The 20,598-nt window shown below is 35.1% G+C and overlaps 1 protein-coding gene across 1 annotated transcript in view; it reads right to left on the bottom strand.

Annotated features, from left to right (window-relative positions):
- The window catches only part of PXDNL (peroxidasin like), a 354,687-nt gene that overhangs the window by 166,490 nt on the left and 167,599 nt on the right, over positions 1-20,598 (bottom strand). Inside the window, 1 exon segment of the mRNA XM_054595292.1 lies at positions 4,336-4,403. Coding sequence (XP_054451267.1) covers positions 4,336-4,403 — 68 coding nt within the window.

Consider the following 20,598-nt stretch of genomic DNA (forward strand, 5'->3'; position numbering starts at 1 on the left):
AAAATTTTCGTAGGCCTACTGACTACAAATTATTTCAGCTGCTTATAGTCCATGTATTTATTTTTACCGTCACTTCTAATTATTAAAATATTTTATTTATTTATTTTTAGAGTCAGGGTACAGGAGGGAGAAAGAGAGGGAGAGAAACATCACTGTGTGGTTGCCTCTCATGTATCCCTATAGAGGGGACCTTACGAGCAACCCCGAGCAAGTGCCCTAACTGGGAATTGAAACAGTGATCCTTCGGTTCTCAGGCCAGCACTCAATCAACTGAGCTACACCAGCCAGGGCTTACCTTCACTTTTAAAGGGTAATTTCCCTGTAAATAAAATTCAAGTCTTCCAGTTATTTTCTTTTAGCATTTCAAAAATGCTTCTCCCTTGTTGTTACTTTCATTATTCTGTGGTTATTTTTTCAAAGATTATGTATTTTCACCTAGGGATATTTTTTAAATTATCCTTTTATCTTTGGTTTTTAACAATTATACTACAATGTTCTTGAGTATAGTTTTCTTTTTATTGACATGTATGTTTCACAGAGCTTTCTTGAATCTGTGGCTTGGGTTTTTTTTTTTTTTGAGAAAATACATGTATTTTAAATCACTTTAATTATTGCATTATTGTTCCTGACCCATTTTCTCTTTCATCTCTGTCTGTGATTCCAATTACATGCAGGTATTTTTGTCATGTTCCTATTATCTTTCCCATATTTCTCATCTTTTTTTTCCCAATGTTTTATTATCTGGGTAATTTTTAATGATCTATCTTGTACCCAAATTCTTTCTTCTGCAATATTCTAATCTATTACTGAACTAATCTCCTGAATCCCTATTTGAACATTTCTTTTTCAATTCTCAGAAAAACATACAATAATTTTCTTATCTCTGATAAAAATTACTATTTTTTCATATATTTTTAGATATACTAATTTTTGTCATTTAAAAATCTATGTGTTACAACTTCAAAATCTTAAACAAACATAGCTTTTTAGTTGTCTGTTTTTTTCTCTTGGTTTCCTGGCATGCTTAGACCATCTCTTATCAAATGCCAGGTACTGTGAATGAAAAAGTATAGAGCACTTGGATCATTTTATATTTTTCCAGAGACAATTAAATTTGTTTTTCTGAGGCAGACAAAATATAGCAGATTATCATGGCTCAGTCTAGGCTGGCCTAGAGCCCTAGCTCTGCAGAGGTACAATATTAAAACCTGAAGTTTTATCAGGACTGGTTTTAGAATCATTTCTCTATTTCTCTCTCTCTCTCTCCCCCCCCCCCTTCCTTCCTTCCTTCCTTCCTCCCTTCCTCCCTCTCTTCCTCCCTTCTTTCTGTGATGGTCCCTAAACTCTTTATTTTGTTTTCTTTGGTATCTTGAAACTACCAAAATCTTGATTAGCTTTTCAAGTCTTAGCAGCTGCTTTCTGCATAGTTCTTGGCAGTCCCTCTCCTAATGCGTAAATTCTAATTTAGCAAGTGTCTCCATTGAAATGGCTGCAAACTCTTCACCTCACTGTTCATCAGCTGCCTTCTGTTGGCTGTCTTGACCTTCTAATGCTGGTTGGTGGCCTTAAACTTCAACCTTTGTATTTCCAGCCCAGTGAGACTGTCAAAATCTAAACCATTGCCTTCTCTCCAGCCTCTATCACCGAATTAGCTAATGGCCAGAGACAAAACAGTAGTACAGAAGAAGATTTAAGTCAGCTCAATGAGCTTCCTTTCTTTCCTAGATTCTATTTAGCATCTTAAGTCGTGGTTGCCTTGATTGCCAACTGATATTTTCATGGGATTGCTTTTCGTAGTTTATCCAGATCTCTGTGTTTGTTCCTTTGTTTGTCAGTTTTCACCTGAATGGTTTGTATGCTACCATCTAGATCAGCATAAATCCCCTTGTGGTTATCCTTTCATCCTAAAAGTTACAAAGTAAAGAAGTTACAAAGTCATCTTACTGCTAATGATGGAAAGCCAAGTCTAATCTTAATGTTTCCACTACCCCCAAAATTAATGCCTTATTTAAATTCTACCACACACCTCCAATTGTAAAATTATGCTTATATTTACTGCTGGAAATTTTGCTCTTTTGATACATGACAAGAAAACCTTAAAAACAAATCAAACTTCTTGGTTAATTACTTACATCTTTGGCAACCATCAGTCCTTTAAAGTCTTAAGAGAAAAAAAAAAGCATCCTGCCAGATCTTTAAATAAAATCAAATAAATGAAATGACTGGTTGATTCATCAACAAGCTCTCATAAGATGAAACATAGTAAAGAATTTGCATCACATTATATAAAACATAGTACCAGAAACCCAACAATTATATCAAATTTGAGAAGTACTTTAAATATTGAGCTTTTCTTGGAAAATTTGGTAGTTTAGAAGTTTTAAAAAATGCAACTAGAACCTCAGTAATTACACTAAACTAAAGGGTTTACTTTTCACTTGAACATACTTGCAACATAAATATAAATTCAATGGATCCTCAGAACCCATTAAATCCTAGGGTCTTCACCTCTCCAACACAAGTTCTCTCTAATCCCAGGAGTTTTTCAATGTCCAATCTACTCCATTTCCCTCCTTCTTACACAATTTATTACTTAAGCGATGCATTGTCCATTATGATAAACTAACATTCCAGAAAGCTATCAAGAGGAATCATGCAGCATATCAGTTATCATTTCAAACTGCATGTGAATCTTGAGGCTGCCCCATTTTAATTATACAAACGTAGATAAATTACATTAGAGTTAGTCTCAGCTTCCTCATTTGTTGAATAATAACATTTATCAAAATGTATGGTAGCAAGGAATGGTGCTAAATTATATAAAGCTACTTATTAGTTATCATGAGGCCTGTAATTAAAACCAAAAATGATCATTATTTTCATATGTTTTGTATCAAAAACATTTAGACACAGATTAAGAATAAATATAGTTCCTACCAAATGAAAAAGTGTATTATTCATTAATAGTTAAAATATCATGGACTATATTTCAAAATGTGGACAAATTCCAACAAAGATTATCATTTTGCTATACTCCCCTAATGAAGAGATTTAATAATATTTGGCAATAATAAAAATTTGATAAATTAATATGATTTTGTTATTTATCACCTATGTGTCTCAGTAGACTGTGGTGGAAGCTTCCATCATGATGCTCCCCAAGTAGCAGACCTCACAGAGACACTCACTAAAATGTAGATCTTTGGGCCCCTCCTGAGGGGGGCTAAAGGGGATCTCTGGGAAAGAAGCTGGGCAATGTCATGCCCACGAGGATTCCAGAATTTTTTTTTACACATTACACTTTGGAAACCATTGCTTTTATGTTAAGCAAGGAATAAATCCCTTGGTCTTTACTTCCTTATAATCTTAACATCATCATAAGCCAAAGATATTGTGATCAAGTATGGGTATTCAAGTGTTAGTTTTTGGAAAGAAACCAGATGGAAAAAATATAACTATAAAATGATCTCAACTCTAAAACTAAGACTAGTTTGACTGTAATATGGTGAGAAGTTCAGCTAAATTAACAATATTGCTAACTTGATTATGAAAACGTATTGACAAGAAGGTTAATGCACCCACATAGTTCTAACAACAATGAATACTCTAAACTTTTAGAACTTTATGGATTAATCTAAAGGCATATTTTAAATACTGAGCACTATTAATACTTCTAAGCCTGCCGTCATCATCTATCATAGCATTGTACTCTTTTTCATTGTAGTACTTACTGTATTTTTACTAAATGTTTTACAGTTGGGTTTTTAATTTACTGATTGTTCTATGAGGTCAGACTCAGCTCTCACAGAGGATTGTGGGTTATCGTGATCCGAATCCTAAGACTGCAAAGAAAACAGATAATAAGTATCTATACAGTGAATAAAATAAATGTTTTAAATATTGAAAATGTTTATCAGAGTTTAACCATGAAGTTGTAATTTTTCCACTAAGTACCCGATTGTACAGTTTTCACAGTAGCATAAGTGAGGAGCTCCAGCAGCATACCAGGGAAAGCACAGGCTTTGGGGTCCTGAGTTATTCCATCTCTAAGCTTTAGCTGTGGGACCCAGAGACAAGTTATTTAACTATTTCTTCTCTGTGTCTTCACCTCAGGAAGCTCTTCTAAACAAATAGAATATAAATGACTATTATATAAATAAGAATATCTCCAAAATTAAAAAGGTAGCAAAAAGATGGGCAATGGAAGGAAGTAGCAGAATTTTGCCAGTTATGAGACCTCTAACCAGATTTCATTCTAGCTCTAGGTGCTCTTTATAATCTCAAAGTGACTTCTCATGGTAGACTGCAGTACAACTAGCTCATAATTTTAGAAACCCCACAAAGGTATTCAAATTCTTGAGTTTCTTGAAGGCTCTCCCAAGAATTTATTTTATTCTGTTAAACTCAACTCTTTGGGAACATAAAAAAGGGGAAGAAAGATTATAATATGTTGATCCAGGTCTGTCATTATTTCCAAAACTCAGAAATTAATTCTCCGTTTATAATCATTTAGGACTAAAGGACTCCATCATGCAGATTTCAGCTTGTTTATACAGGGTCCAGCACAAGGAATGCCTGCTTGAGGGTGGTTGGTAGGGTAATAAAATGGGTGTAATAATTTATAGTTTTAATTTGAACATTTCACCTAAAGTGTCACATGGTGTTCTTGAGTGTGATATTATGTTACAGAATTACATGCTTATGACTTTATAGTAAAAAGGAGACATTATTTGTGCAGGAGCCTTTATATCCCTTTATTAACAACATCTTGGTTGCTTTCAATTTTTTACAACACTACTTGCAAACAGCATTGCAATATATATGCATGCATGCCACCTTGTACACATGAAGAAAAGTTTCTCTGGGGTAAATATTTGGAATTAGGGTTGTTAGATCATAAAGTGCACACATCTTCAAGTTTAAAAAATTAAGCTAATTCCACATGTATTTTCAACTAGATGCATACACAACAACATAAGTAATTGAAAATAATGCAAAAAGGTGCTTGAAATAATCATCAAATTATAAATTCTAACTTTTTATTGGGTTGACCTAAAAATCAAAGTGCTATGTGTGTTTGCTATCAAAATTTCCTTTTTGTTGATAATAGTCATTCTACACATATGAGGTGGTATCTCATTGTAGTTTTGAATTGCATTTCCCTCATAGCTAGGGAAGTTGAGCACCTTTTCATATGTTTGTTGGCCATTTTTATGTCTCCTTGGGAGAAGTATCTGTTCATGTCCTCTGACTATTTTTTAATTGAATTTTTTATCTGTTTGGTGTTGAGTTTTTTGTCAGAGCGGTTGTTTGCAAATATTAACTCCAATTTGGTTTGTTGCCTTTATATTTTGTTGGTGGTTTCTTTTGCTGTGCAGAAGCTTTTCGGTTGATGTAGTTCCATCCATTTATTTTTACCTTTACTTCCCTTGCCAAAATCATAAAATCTTCTCTAAGACCAAAGTCCATAAATTTAGTACTTATGTTTTCTCCAATGTAATTTATTGTTTCAGATCTTATATTTAGGTCTTTGATCCATTTTAAATTGATTGTTGTACACGGGGACTAATAGTTTAGTTTTGTTGTTGTTGTTGTTGTTTGTGTTTTTTTGTTTTTTGGTTTTCGTTGCATGTGGTATCCCAATTGTCCCAGTACTATTTCTTGAAGATTTCTTCTCCATTGTATGTCTTTCACTCCTTTGTTCAATTTTTTTCCCCATACACATGTGGTTTTATTTTTGGGCTCTTGATTGTCTTTCATTGGCCTGTGTGTCTGTTCTTCTGTCAACACCATGCTGTTCTGATTATCATAGGTCTGTAGTATAATTGAAAGACAGGTAGTGTGATACTTATGGTCTTGTTCTTTTTTCACATGATTGTTTTGGCTATTCTGTGTCTTTTGTAGTTGATACAAACCTGATGATTTTTTTGGTTCTATTTTTTTAAAAAATGCCATTGGGATTTTGAGGGAGATTGCATTAAATCTGTGTATTGATTTGGGTAATGTGGACATTTTAACTATGTCGATGCTTCCAATCTATGAGCATAGAATATCTTTCCATTCCATTGTGACTTTTTCAATCTCTTGTTTAATTATTGTTCAATTATAGGTGTCCCCATTTTCCCCCCATTACTCTCCTCTTCCCTCCCCACCCCACCGTCCCACATTCAATCCTCCCTGCATTGTCTTTGTCCATGTGTCCTTTATACATGTTCCTTGACTTGACCCTTCCCCTTCTTATCCCCATCATCTCCCTCTCCCACCCCTCTGGTCAACCTCTTTAACAATGCTTTGTAATTTTCAGTATAGGTCCTTCACATACTTTGTTACATTTATTCCTAGGTACTTTATTCTTTTTGTTGCAATTGAAAAAGAAATTTTTTTTATTTCTTTTTCTGAAATTTTACTGTTAATATATAGGAATACATTGGATTTTTTATATTGATTATTGTATCCTGCAACTTTACTGTATTTGTTTATTGTTTCTAATAAATTTTCGGTGGTGTCTTTAGGTTTTACTACACAAAAAAATCATGTTATCTGAAAAAAGTGACACTTTAACTTCTTTATTCCCAATTTGGATGCCTTTTATTTTTTTCTCTTGCCTAACTGCTCTGTCTAGGTCTTCCAGTTGAATAAGCATGGTGAGAGTGGACCTCTTTGTCTTCTTCCTGATTTCAAAGGAAAAGCTCTCAATTTTCACCATTGAGTATGATATTAACTGCGGGTCTTTCGTTTATGGTCTTTATTATGTTGAGGTACTTTCCTTCTATACCTATTTCATTGGGCATTTTAATCATAAATGGATGTTGTATCTTATCAAAATTGTTTTCTGCATCTATTGATATTGTGAATGTGGTGTGTTACATAGATCTATTTGCATATGTTGAAGCATCCTGGTGCCCCTTGGATGAACCCCACTTGATCGTGATGCACTGTTAATGTCCTGTTGTATTTAATTTGCTAGTATTTTGTCCAAGATATTTTGCATCTGTATTTATCAGAGCTATTGGTCTGTAGTTTTCATTTTTGTGTTATTGTTGTCAGGTTTTGATAGCAGGCTTGAATTGGCATCATAAAATGTGTTAGGAAGTATTGCCTGTCCTTCAATTTTTTGGAAGAGTTTGAGAAAGATAGATATATACTCTTCTTTGACTTTTTGTTTGAATTCACTAGTGAAGCCATCTGGTCCTGGATTTTTATTTTGGGGGCAGTTTTTGATGATTATTTGAATTTCCTCACTTTTGATTGGTCTATTTATATTTTCCAATTCTTCATGATTTAGTCTAGGAAGGTTATATATTTCCAAGAACTTACCCATTTCTTCTAGGTTATTGAATTTGGTAGCATATAGTCTTTCAAAGTATTCTAGCATGATTCCAGGATTTCTGTGATATCTGGTAACCTCTCCTCTTTTATTTATGATTTTGTTTATTTATCTTTTCTCTTTTTGCCTTAGTGAGTCTAGCCAGGAGCTTGTATCAACAAGACAGGTAATCACAAGTGCTGGAGAGGTAATGGGGAAAAAGGAATCCTCATTCACTACTGGCAGGAATGTAAACTGGTACACCCATTATGGAAAACAGTATGGAGCTTCCTCAAAAAATTAAGAATAAGAGTTTCCATATGACCCAGCAATCCCTCTTCTGGGTATCTACATGAATAATTTTAAAGCATTTATTTACAAAGATATATGCTCTCCTATGTTTATTGCAATATTACAGTGGACAAGACATGGAAACAACCAAAGTGTTATTCAATAAATGATTGGATAAAGATATGGTACATATATACAATGGAATGCTACTCAGCCATAAGAAAAGATGAAATATTGCCATTTGTGCCAACATAGATGGACTTTAAGAACATTATACTAAGTGAAATGAGTCCATTGGGGGGAAAAAAGCTAAGAATATATGATTTCATACATATGTGGGATATAAAGCTGAAACTCATAGACCTGGACAACAGTATGGTGATTGCCAGAGGGAAGGATGTGAAGGGTAGTAAAGGGTAAAGGGGGCCAAATATGTGGTGACAGAAGGTTTGACTTTGGGAGGTGCACACAATGCAATATACAAATAATGTATCATAGAAATGTACACTTAAAAGCTATATAATCTTATTACCCATGTCATCCCAAAAAATTTAATAAAAAAATTTTTCTGCCATTCTCATTGGGAAGCAGTCTTTTCCTGAGAAGAAAAGTGTCCTTGGAGATCCAAATATTTTTTTCCAGATTGACTAAAATTTCTATAAAGCATATTCAAATATCCCCAAATTAATACGTTAACACTTGGCCATCTTTGACTAGTGTATTTCACCACATGATCTTTTAGGGTTAGGTATATTATAAACTAAAATTCTGAGGAAAACCTTCCTTTCTAATTACAACTCATATTTTAGATTGCATATGGAACATTGTACAATGTGTTGCTTAGAGTATGTGTGAGATAATAAAAAATAAATATTACGGACATGGACAACAGTGTGGTGACCGCAGGGGTAGGGGGTATAAGAGGACTAAATGATAATGGAAAAAATGTAATTTAAAAAATATATATGTATATATTGGACTCTGCCCCCAGTTCCTAGCACAGAGCTCCTGAAATCCTTATAACTTCCTAAGTAACTAAAACACTAGGAGCATCTCTTGTTCTAATATTTGACTTTGGCCCCATTGCTGACACAGGATTCCTAAGACTCTTGTAAATTCTTATGTGATAAAAGCACTAGATGCATCTTTTGTTCCAGTGAGGTGACTCTGGGTGGGCTCCTGGGTAGCTTGCGGATGCGGGCTGGTCACCAGAAAGACCAACCCATGATTAGAAACTTAGAATCTTCAGCCCTCCCTCCCTCCACCATTTTCCAGAGAGGAAAGAGAAGCTGAAAATGAACTTAATTATTTATCATGCTTGGGTATGAAATCCACAAAATACCAAAAGTGTGGGATTTGGAGATATTCCGGGTTGCAGAACACAACCACCTACCGGAGGAGTAGTCAGCCCACTTCAGCTTCACAAGAAAGAAGTCCCTGCACTCAGGCCCCTTCCCAGACCTTGCTGTGTGTGTCCTGTTCTTTGACTGTTCATCTGTATCTCTTTTCATTTCCTTTAACAAGCCAGTAAATGTGTTTCTCTGAGCTCTGTGAGCTGCTCTTGCAAACTAATCAAACTTGAGGAGGGATTTATGGGAATCTTTGATTTATAACCAAACTGAACAGAAGTTGTGGGTCACCTGGAGACCTACTACTTGTGATTGACATCGGAAGTAGGATGCGAACCTTGCGGAATTGAGACTTTAATCTGTAGAAACTGACATTATTTCCAAATAGATAGCTTTAGAATTAAGTTAAATTGTAGGGCACCCAGAAGATTGTTTAATGTGACAAAGAACCTTTGCACATTTGGTAACCAGAAGTAGAAGTAAAGGGTTTTGTGTAAGAAAGAAAAAATAGAGGCAAAAAAAAGTGGTTGTTCCTATTTTAGTAGAGCAAATATACTTTTATATCGCTAAACTAAAAATTAGATTATTTTAATTCAAATGATAACCAAATTTGGATCATGCTGCTTTCCGTGTAAATGAGTTTAACCAAAAATATAATTAATTCCCCCATATTGACTCTATTTTGGTCAAAAGTATCACCGGTGATTTTATTCATACAAAAATTGTCATTTACATAAACTTTCCTTAGCATAAAATGTAGCATTATATTTTCACTCTTTACATAATTACAGTGAAAATTGAGTTATTCCATTATGAGATGTATAATACTGATAAAATAATGTTCGTGATAATAACGACTCTTCAGCTCGATTTTAATTCTAACTATTCTATATTGAAATTCAATTTAGAAGCAAATCTTTGACATTATTCAACATCTATTTATGACAAAAAACTCTCAACAAAGTGGATATAGAGGGAACATACCTTAACATAATTACAGCAGTATATGACAAACCCACAGCTAACATTATACTCAACAAGGTAGCTGAAAAATCAGGAACAAAACAATATTGCCCACTCTTACCACTTTTATTCAACATAGTATTAGAAGTCTTGGGCACAGAGGTAAGGCAAGGAAAACAAATAAAACTCATCCAAATTGGAAAAGAGGAAGTAACATTGTCATTTTTAGCAGATAACATATTTATATAGAAACCCCAAAGACGCTACTAAAAACTAAATGGATTCAGTAAATTCACAAGATACAAAATTAATATACAAAAATCAGTAGCACTTCTATTCAATTTAGAAGCAATTCTAAGAATAGCACCAAGATAAAAGCTGAGCATGTGGAGCTGACGGGGATTGATTAAATACAAGTTAGTCTGTTTTTCTCTTTGTGTCCCCTGCTTGCCCTAGCCCATGCTGCCGAAGCTGGCGGGAAAATTGTTCGATGTTGTTCACAGTGAGAAATTTGAAACCCATGTTTCCAACAAGTAAGAAATGAGTTTTTAGCTCAAACTCAGTCCAGAGTGCTCTTTTGCCAAAGGAGTTTACAATGATTCCCCATTGCAGAAGGAGGTCAGAGAGCAAGACTCGGTAGAGAACACATGAACCAGGTCCCCCCAAAATTAGTAGAGCTCAAGATTACGCCATTTAATCCTCTAAGGAACTGTGTCAGAGACCAGTCCCCACACCACAGCCCCGTATATCTCCCCTAGGAGGGTTAAATGGAGTTATGTCACATAAATGTGTGGAAAAGTCCAGAGAAAGACCATGCAGAGGGATAAAGAGGCTAGAACTTGTTTAAATCCTGAGGTTCCCAGTATATTTTATAAATTACAAAATGTAGAGCATAGTTTATGTTAATATTAAATAAGTGGGCAACTTAAAACTAACAAATGTTAACATATATTGAGCAAATAAATTAATATACAAAACACACAAAAATTAATATACAAAAATTGTTTATAATTCTCTAATTCACAAAATAATTACAGAATTCATTTTGAGTACATTATGTTATAAATGTAATGTTTGCAGTATAGGTTAAGTTGTAAGATGAATGTGTTGCTTTTGAAATATTTTTAGTCTAGCTCTGCAATTGAATGTACAATTTCATTAGGAGATAAAATCAGAAGTCTAAATTTGAGTCTCTTCACAAAGATGAGACCCAGGCCACATCGCACATCTGGTCCCACAGTGGTAGGACTCTTTCTAATAATGTCCCGGGTCGGAGATGATCTTCAAGTTACAGAGTAAATGCATGTGATAAGAGGTGCCATTCCTAGCAATATAGCTAAGAATCTGGTACAGAGAGAACAAAACAAATAAGGTGAAACTCTTAGAGAGTGGCATCTTAACAAGCTGAATTCTGTTTTGAGGGTTCTACTTTTCTCATAACTAAGAAATATTCATTTAGCAAAAAAACTTATCTTCATAAAAAACCAGATCTGTATTTGAGCCAAAAACTTTCCTATCAAAAGAAGAGATGTGACTAAGTCACTGGTAAAAAATAAAAAAAAAAAAAAAAAAAAAAAAAGGTGTACAATTTCAAGCCTCCAGGGAGAGCAGGAGGAAGAAGCAAGATAACTCCTGATAGCTGGGCCATCATCTTCTTTGCCAGGAATTCACATCTGTGCACTCCTGCCTCTGGTCCGTCCCTGGAATCTGACACCACACTTACTATGCTTTCTGTGACCCAGCCCCAGTCATTTGGCCCAGCCCATGGAGTTGCTATAGCCATTGGTTTTCTTCCTCAGCCTCTGTTCCATGTGCCATCCCTCCATCCGTGGTTTCACCTTCACTGCCACATCTTGGAGTCAGGAGAAGAATGTAAGGTATTTTTCCCCAACATCCCCCTGCTCTAGAAAGTCCACTTTCTTTTTCATTTTATAGCCCTTTCAGGGTGGGAATTGGAAGTACATTTTCCAGGCCTGAGAAAGATCTCTTGAGGGCATCACTCAGTGAATGCCTGATTCCCAATCACTTCCACAGCTGAGAAATGTTTCTTTGATTTCTCTGAATTCAGCTGCATGTCTGCCTACCAAATACCAAGCAGCCAGAGCTTGAGGCCATCCTCTGTTACTCTTCGTCTGGCTTGATATTAACCTGTTTGTAATGGTTAATTTATATGTCAATGTGGCTAAGCCATGGTACCCAATTTCGGGTCAAGCACCAGTCAGGGTGTTGCAGTAGAGTTACATTTTTTATGTGATCAACACTTAAAATCAGTAGACTTTGAGTACAGAGATTATTCTCCCTCACATGGATGGGTCTCATCCAATCACTTAAAAGCCATCAGAAGAAACAATTAGAGGTCTTCTGAGAAGGAAAACTCTGCCTCCAGAGTGCCTTCAGACTTGAGCTGTAAATCAGTCCTTCCTTGTTCTCCAGCCTGTCAGCCTGCTCTGAAGAATTTGGACTTGCCAGCTCCCACAAGACCATGAGCTAGCTCTTTAAAATCAATCTCTACCTAGCTATCATCTATCTATCTATCTATCTATCTATCATGTATCTCTCTCTCTCCCTCTTTCAGACCCTATTGATCTTTTTATCCTATTTATTGGTTCAATTTCTCCGAAGAACCCTGGTTCACCTGATATGACCCTCTCTGCTGAAGTAAAAATAGTGGTGTCCATCCATTCCCTCATTCAGTGAAGCTTTTCTGAAGGCCTGTTCTCCACTTGGCCAAGAGCCATTCCTTGTAAGGGGGGACCATACACTGTCAATGAATAAAATGGGCCTGGATAAGAACAGGGTTCCTAGGAAGTGGGGTTGGAAGTCTGGGCCAGGCAGGTTCGACTAGGACTTCCAAACCTATGCAGAATATGTGCAGTCAATGAAGGGCCTGCCAAGGTCAGATTTGCATATCAGAAAGCTCTAAGGAGAGTGACTCCAAGTGGGAGTCTCCACTCCCCAAAAGGGGCTGCTGCAGTGGTTAGTAAGAATCATCTCACCAGCTCTACTGAGCCCACCAAGTAAAGGGCACAAGAAAGAAAGAGCAGGCCTCTTGGGAACATTGCAAGGGGTTGGTGCAGGGCAGAGGGTGCCAGGTTGTTTTTTTGTTTTTTCATTTTATTTTTTTCACATGTTTGATGCTTATCTATGTATCTCCAAAAATGGCTGAAGTGTTTACACATAAATCAGAATACTATAAAGTCTTCAGAAAAGATACTAGAACAACCTTATACCAGTTCTTAAATCTAGCTGCTTTATTTTGTTCCTAAATAAAATGTTCAGCCCAGCTCCACACTATTTTCCCAAAGTAAACTCCATCTTCTCTCAAACTATGAATTAACCCAGGCTGGACTGAAACTCTCCACTGAAGTACTTGTTCACAAAATTATTGGGATGAGAAAATAAGACCCAAAAACTTTTGGGGTCCTAAAATGCTGAGCACTGTCAAGTGCTTATAGGAGGTAAAAATCGTAACGTAACAACACACACACACACACACACACACACACAAACATAAAGACTCAAAGGTCGTACTTTTCCTTCTCTCTTAAGTCCCAGTTTGTTACAGGAAACATTATAATATTATAATATCAAAGAAATTAAACTTTTTTAAGAAGGAGCTGTCTTATACATCCAACTTCTGACTTTATATGCATCAGAAAACAGGTTTCCTGATTTTTACCTCAGTGTAATTTCTACCTTATTATCCTAAACAAATTCCTACTTTCCTCAAACAGGGATGTTAACGTCCCATTTTGAATCCTTAGTCTTTCAAGGATTATGTGGTTAGAATTAACAAACACCCCTTATTTGCACAAATGAGCTCACAGTGGCGATGTTAATGGAAGGTGTCAGCCAGTTCAGGGTAAGTCAGCAAGGACGTGAGTGTCCAACTGCATTAGGCAGGACACTCAAAGCATCAGAATGTAAGAGAAAACACTATAACTTTGAAGAGTAGTGTTCCTACCTGTGGAAACAGAGAGAAAACAGAAAACTCTGACAAAACAGTTCCAGATTTCTTCCTCTCCACAAATCTGGTCAATCCAGCAGATGTCACTAAAGAGTAGTCCTCTCCTCCAGGTCACAGAAATGACGTCTAAGGAGATGAAGTAATCTAATTGTGCTAAAACCATAAGCCACTAGGCTACAGGCAGAATAGTGTTCACCAAATCACATTCATTTGCATGTAACTATAGCAGCCACCAGCAAAACTTTACTCTGAGATGATAATACTCCACATTGCATAAAGCACTGGCTTTCAGGGAATAAGAAGTTCTAAATAAATTTTTACATAAAACTGGAGCTTAGAGTCTTGAATGTTAAAAATTGCCAACTTTGTCATTTTGGTGAAAATGTATTTCAAAATAATATGATTTAAATTTTAAAAATAATCACACAACATAATTTACAGTATTAGGATCATTGTTATACTATACAACAATTTCACTTCTTTCTGTCCCCTCTCTCCATGTTAAGCCTGGCTGCTCTGAATGCACCTGTCCCTGGAGGACAGCCAGTGCTGTTGGGTCAGCTAGACAAGTATGGCCTGTTCGCACACTTCAAGGTAGTATGAATAAACACAGTAAAAAAATTGAAAGAATATTACAAAATTGCTGATGTCAGACTTGGCTCCATTTTTATCTTGCATTACGTTTTTCTTGATTGCCCGTCCTGTGTCCTACTGCTAAGTTGTTACTTTGTCCTGGAAAAGTCAAAAAGATCCCCAGCCTGGCTCTCTACCATTTATTTGGTGACGTAGGACTTATCCGGAGCGAGTTCCGCATTCAGTATGTCCTGAGCCACAGGATACAACTGAACCTATTGGCATGGCATGCACCTAGCTCCCAACCTCCCTAACCATCCCCTAGGCACCCTGGGAGACAATGAGCTAAACTTTTTAATCACATGCTGGTCACACTGTTTTATAGTTCTATACATGCACATATGCTGATCCTTTATCTGGAATCTCCTTTCCTTTCTTCTCTCTTTATCACATTCTCAAATCTTTCAAGACAACATGTAAACATCACATCCAAGAATGGGAATTCACCCCACAACCTTTGGAGCAAGCTTGTAGCGGATTGGAAGGAAGCACAGCCAGTGAGAGCAGCTCTGCCATCTGCACCTTCTACGTGGGTGTCTCTCACTGTCAGTGTCCAGACTGGCTGCCACACTGCGATGCTGACATAAGCCCCGGCATCCATCCTTCATTTCCTCAGGAAATATTGACAGACAGCCTTGAAAAATAATAATAGTAACAATAAGTGGGATAAACCACCCATGGTCCGTAATAGGCAAAATAGGAAATACTCTAAATATATAACAAATAGAAAGTTAGGATTCAGTTCAGCTGCATATAAGGCACCTATATTAACATCAATAAATGAAATAACAACTTTTTGTAAATATTAGTGAAAACATGCACTAATTCAAAATCCATTTTTTCAGAAAGAAAAGAGAAATCCAGTTAACTGGTTGTATTTTCATTTATGAGACTAAACAAGCTGGTCACTGTCGCTGCAGTGCTGTGCCTGCGTGTCACACTCCAGGTCAGCCGAGTATTGGAAGTGTGACCTGCAAGCCTCGGGCAATTACTGTGAGTCAAATCTCAATAACTATGCACAGAAACAAAGACATTAGATTTGCAATAACCTCAACTTCTTAAATATGTGTTTTTGGGAAATATATGTCTATCTATAGCTTTAGTAAATTAGTAAATTATTAACATTTTTGCTCTATCTTCCATATGAAGATTTGGATGTCAATCATAGCAAAAGAAAAAATTAGATTCCAATTTTATTTAAAAAAATACATTTGTACATTTAGCATTTTTGTTGCATTCATTCTCAACCCACTGCCAGCGTACTTCCTCCTTTATCACTTCATTCAGATTGTCCTGGCTCAGGTCATCTATGCACCCTTGATGGGTAAAGTCAATACATTTGTCTTGAGTGATCATTCTACAGCACTTTCCCTTTGATGGTATTTGGTAAATGTTAGCTGACCTCTTTCTCTTCTGTCTGTTTCAGACTCCTTTTCCACATTGTGATCTTCTGCCTACCCCTTAAATGCTGATGTCCCTAAGGCTGTGCCCCCAGCCCATTCTCTAATCCCTTCCCCTTCTTGAGCACTCCCATTCACTCATTTGGTTTCCATGAAACTATATAAAAGTAAGAATATAGAAAGTATATATAAGAAAGGAAGTACGTGTGTATGTGCATACATCTGTACATGTATACATAGACACACTCATTCACCAAATCTCTTAGATATCTACTATGTCTTCTGTACCTGACATCCATCTACCCACTTGACTTCTCTAATAGACAAATGTAACAAAGGTACCTCAACTTTCCCCGAAACCTAAAACTCATTCTCTTCTTCCTGTTTTTGTTTTATTCACCCAGACACAAAATAAAAAAACAAAGAGCATATCCATATAGCTACCAATTTCTCTAAATCCTCCCTCAGACATTTCTTGCATTCACATCATCAGCATCCTGATGATCCATCCTCTTGCATTCCTTGCACCCTTCTTGCACACAGCTGTGGGGGATTTCTGTAGGAAAGCAAACAGTTTTTGTTTTGTGGTTTATTAATTTTAACCCTCTCACTTCAAAATCTTTTAGTGGCTCTCACTTGCCAGCAAAGCATAATCAGAGCTGCTTGTATGATATAAAAGGTCCTTCCTCATTCCTCTACTTCCCTGCCTTACCCTTCAAGCCATGCCAAAGTGCTTTCAATCTCTCAATACCTCAGGATGTATCACATGTATATGTCTTTCATCATGTTATTCCTTCTAGAAAATACCTATCCTTCTTCAAATATTCTGCTCAATAGTGATCATTTCTATAAAACCATGAACCTCATAAGAAGGCTCATTCATTACAATTGCATCAAAAGAAGGAGACACCTAAGAATAAATTTAAGCAAGGAGGTGAAAAACCTGTACACTGAAAACTATAAAACACTGATGAAAGAAATTGAAGACACAAATAAATGAAAATATATTCCATGCTCATGGATTGGAAAAACATTGTTAAAATGTCCATATGACCCAAAGCAATCTAGTATAGATTCAATTAAATCCCTATCAAAATTACAAAAAATATGTTTCACAGAAATATTAAAAAAAACTTGTAAAATGGTATGGAACCACAAAAGTCCCCAAATAATCAACACAATCTTAAAAAGAAAAAGCTGGAGGCATCATATTTCCTAGTTTCAAACTGTATTATGAAGCCATAGTAATCAAAACCATATGGAATCTTAGAAAAAAATTGAAAGCTTTATCATGCTCTCAGTATACTTAGACTTCTTTTCCCTGAGCTGCTATTCTGTAAGCACCTGCAACACAGCCCACAAGTTCTATCTCATAGTGAGCATAGCCATTGGGTTGTAATATTGGTTTTTCAAAGAAATGAATGAAATGAATGTATTACATTCTTTGTAATTCATTTACATACATAACTCTGACATCATTATAATTATCAATGTCATTAAAATTTAAATAATATGTTAAGCAATATTATTTCCTATTAAAATTATTCTTTCTTTAAGTGGCATGTGAAGTAAATATGTAAATATATTTTTATAAAATGATCTAGAAATTTCTAGAATTATTACCTGATTGGAAGGCCATAAACTTCTAAATGTTCTTACATACAATAAATGACCAATAAACATTTGGTGACAAATGATGGATGGCTGGAAGGACAAATGCATAAAAGGATCAATATGAACTCTCTTAAGGAGAAAATAAATAAATATTAAAAATTAACAAGTAGCTTAAACATTGAAGTAACTCAGAAATGGTATAAATAAATCAATGAATAATAAATAACAATGAATGAATATATTAAACTACTAACTTATTTTATCCTACAGGTTAACCAAAAAACAATATGCTTGAAGAAATCTTGTCAATCATGTATTTAAAATGTGATTAAGAATAAGGAAACACAGTCTTGAAAAATTCATTAAATTAACTGTCTATAAAGGGAACTAGATTTCAAATCTTCTGACTTTGATTAAAGTGATATTTCATTAGAGCACATTATATAAATATGCTTCTAATAACTAAAATGAAAAAAATTGTCCTGTTATTTTTACAAAAATGCCCTGTTATTTTCAGAAAAGAAGTGTTTTTTTAGTGAGCAAAAGAATATTATACTTCTTCATCAGCAGTTTTATTGCATGATTGGAATGATGAAAGGATCATAATTGCTATTTAGGCTTTGGAAACATTTCAAACTTCTTAGGAATTTATAATTTGTGGCACCCTTTATTCTCTTGATTTGGAAATGGTTGGTCATACCTTGCAAGGTAACTTTAGGCTTTCAAATGAGCTATAAATTGGCAGAAATTTACCACATATGTAGGCACACAATATACCCTACAAACACACACAAATTTAGTTGAATCTTTGACATATTTGACAAAGAGCAAAGTGGCCATGCTGTACAGTAAGTAAATTTAAACTAGCTTCTCTGAACCGCAGAATCCCAAAGAGAGACATGCTAATCTAAGGGATGGTATTTCTTAATCATTTACAAAATGGTACTTTGCATACATAAATACACAAATATACCTCCATGAATACATTAAGAACATACAATATGTTACATTTCTCCACATTTTCTCTTATTAAACTAATGCATTGATGAACAATGAAATACCATTATGATTTATCATTTTTATGATTTACTTATCATTTTTAAGTTGCTCACTGCTGATAAAGTCTAATGCAATGGAAAGAGCACTATATTTAAATTAAAGTGAACTGTAAAGTAGCTACAGGACACTGGAAATCTTCTTAACCTCTGTGAACTGAAGTATCTTCATTGGGGAAAGATAAGCCTTTTCTAGCTCTGTGCTAAGTGACACAGATGGTAAATCTGACAATTAGGTATAAAATCACCATCAGTTTGTGCTAGCTTAATAATATGCTATTTGCAATCCACATGCCCCAAACAGAAATACTGTGAAGTGTTCTGCTTCAGATTTAGATGTTAGAGTAGAACTTATGATATTTTCTTCTTTATAACCTTCCAGAAATTACAGGAACAGAGACCCACCTATACCTTTTCACTTTTTACTAAATCCTATTTGAAAGCCAAGGCCTGAGTTTTCTAAGTACAGAAATTATGCTACCATTATTTTCAGTTTATGTGACTCTATTTCCTCTATTAATTTCTACATCACTACAACTTCTTCCTTTACTCAGAAAATCCTAAGAAAAACTGTAAGGTGAAAAAAATTGTTCTTTAATAGCCTCCATCCCTATCACTCCAGATCCCTCTAAAACTGTGACCTGAGATCAGTTGCCAGGTTGATTTTCTCAACACTTGAGCACGCTCCTGGATCTACCAGTACAACAGTCTCCACTTTTGCTCGGCATGACTGTCTCTCCATGAAGGTCAGTCAGTATGTTCGGTAGAAAAAGAAAAACTAAGCATTATTCCCTTGAAGATCTATGCTAAAATTTATTCTCAAGAACAAATAAACAACAAAGAACTAGTAAATAATATCAGTAAATCTAGATTTATATTGATGGTTTAAATTTTAAAATAATTGCTTACTGTGAGGTTCAAAAAGAAAAAAATTAAATTACACAATAAAAGGGAATGTATACTCAGAGGGGTGGTTAGTATTAAATTTTTATAAAGACCACATTTGGGAGTAGGTAAAAATATCAAGTATGTTTACACTCTGATAGACTGAGTGTGTGTGTGTGTGTGTGTGTGTGAAAACATCTAGTATAACCACTAAATATAAAAATGAAATATTTAACTTCTAAACTATCATTAGGAAAATTTATAAGAAAATAATCAATTAGCACAAAAGAAATCAAGAAAGAAATTTTATTTAAAACAAAGCAGAAAAATAGAAAGAAAAACAGATGCCAGAAAAGATGGTTGAAATAAATCAAGATCTATCAGCATTTTCAATAAATGCAAAAGGACTAAATATTCCAAATAAAAGACAAAAATCATTAGATTGGGTAAAAGATTATAAATAAATAACCTAACAAGCAAATATTCCATAATTATGACATGACAGAGCCAAAATTTAAACCCAAATTGCAACTCTTGAACTTCAGACCAAGAAAGAGTAATAAAGATAAGGTCACATTTTCACTCCCACTTGAAAGAATAAAAAAATAAATAAACACTGCAAGAGAGCAGGCAATAAAACATAGTGATCTCTGGGAGATGAAAAACAAATGAGATTAGCCCAAGAAATACCTCAGTGTTAGAGTTCTCAGGACATAATATTAGAAAAGAGAGAAGTGTATACAGAAAGAATCCCAGAGATCTATAGAGGTCCTTTTAAGTAATCAGCAGAATGTCACTCAGTGCATATGAGTGAAAAGAACCCTTTGAAAGGATGAACAGTACCAAGAGGAGTGGTGCCAAAAGGGTCACTATTTAAAAATAACTTATCTTCATTTAAGAACAAAGTTCATAGGATTTGTACAAATAAAAAAGAATCCAGTCACCAAGAGGGTAAAATTCACAGTGTCAGCCATCCAATTAAAGAATATCAGGCAGACAAAGAGGCCAAAAAACATGCCTCATAATGAGGAGAAATATCAATCAATTGGAACTGACTCAGAACTGATAAAGAAAAAAACATTACATCCGTACTCCATAGGTCAAAAACTTAAATAATGACATGATAATATTACAA

The sequence above is a fragment of the Pteronotus mesoamericanus genome, unplaced genomic scaffold, assembly GCF_021234165.1.
Source record: "Pteronotus mesoamericanus isolate MK-2021 breed Mesoamerican mustached bat unplaced genomic scaffold, CSHL_Meso_final scaffold_54, whole genome shotgun sequence".
Taxonomy (NCBI): Eukaryota; Metazoa; Chordata; class Mammalia; order Chiroptera; family Mormoopidae; genus Pteronotus; species Pteronotus mesoamericanus.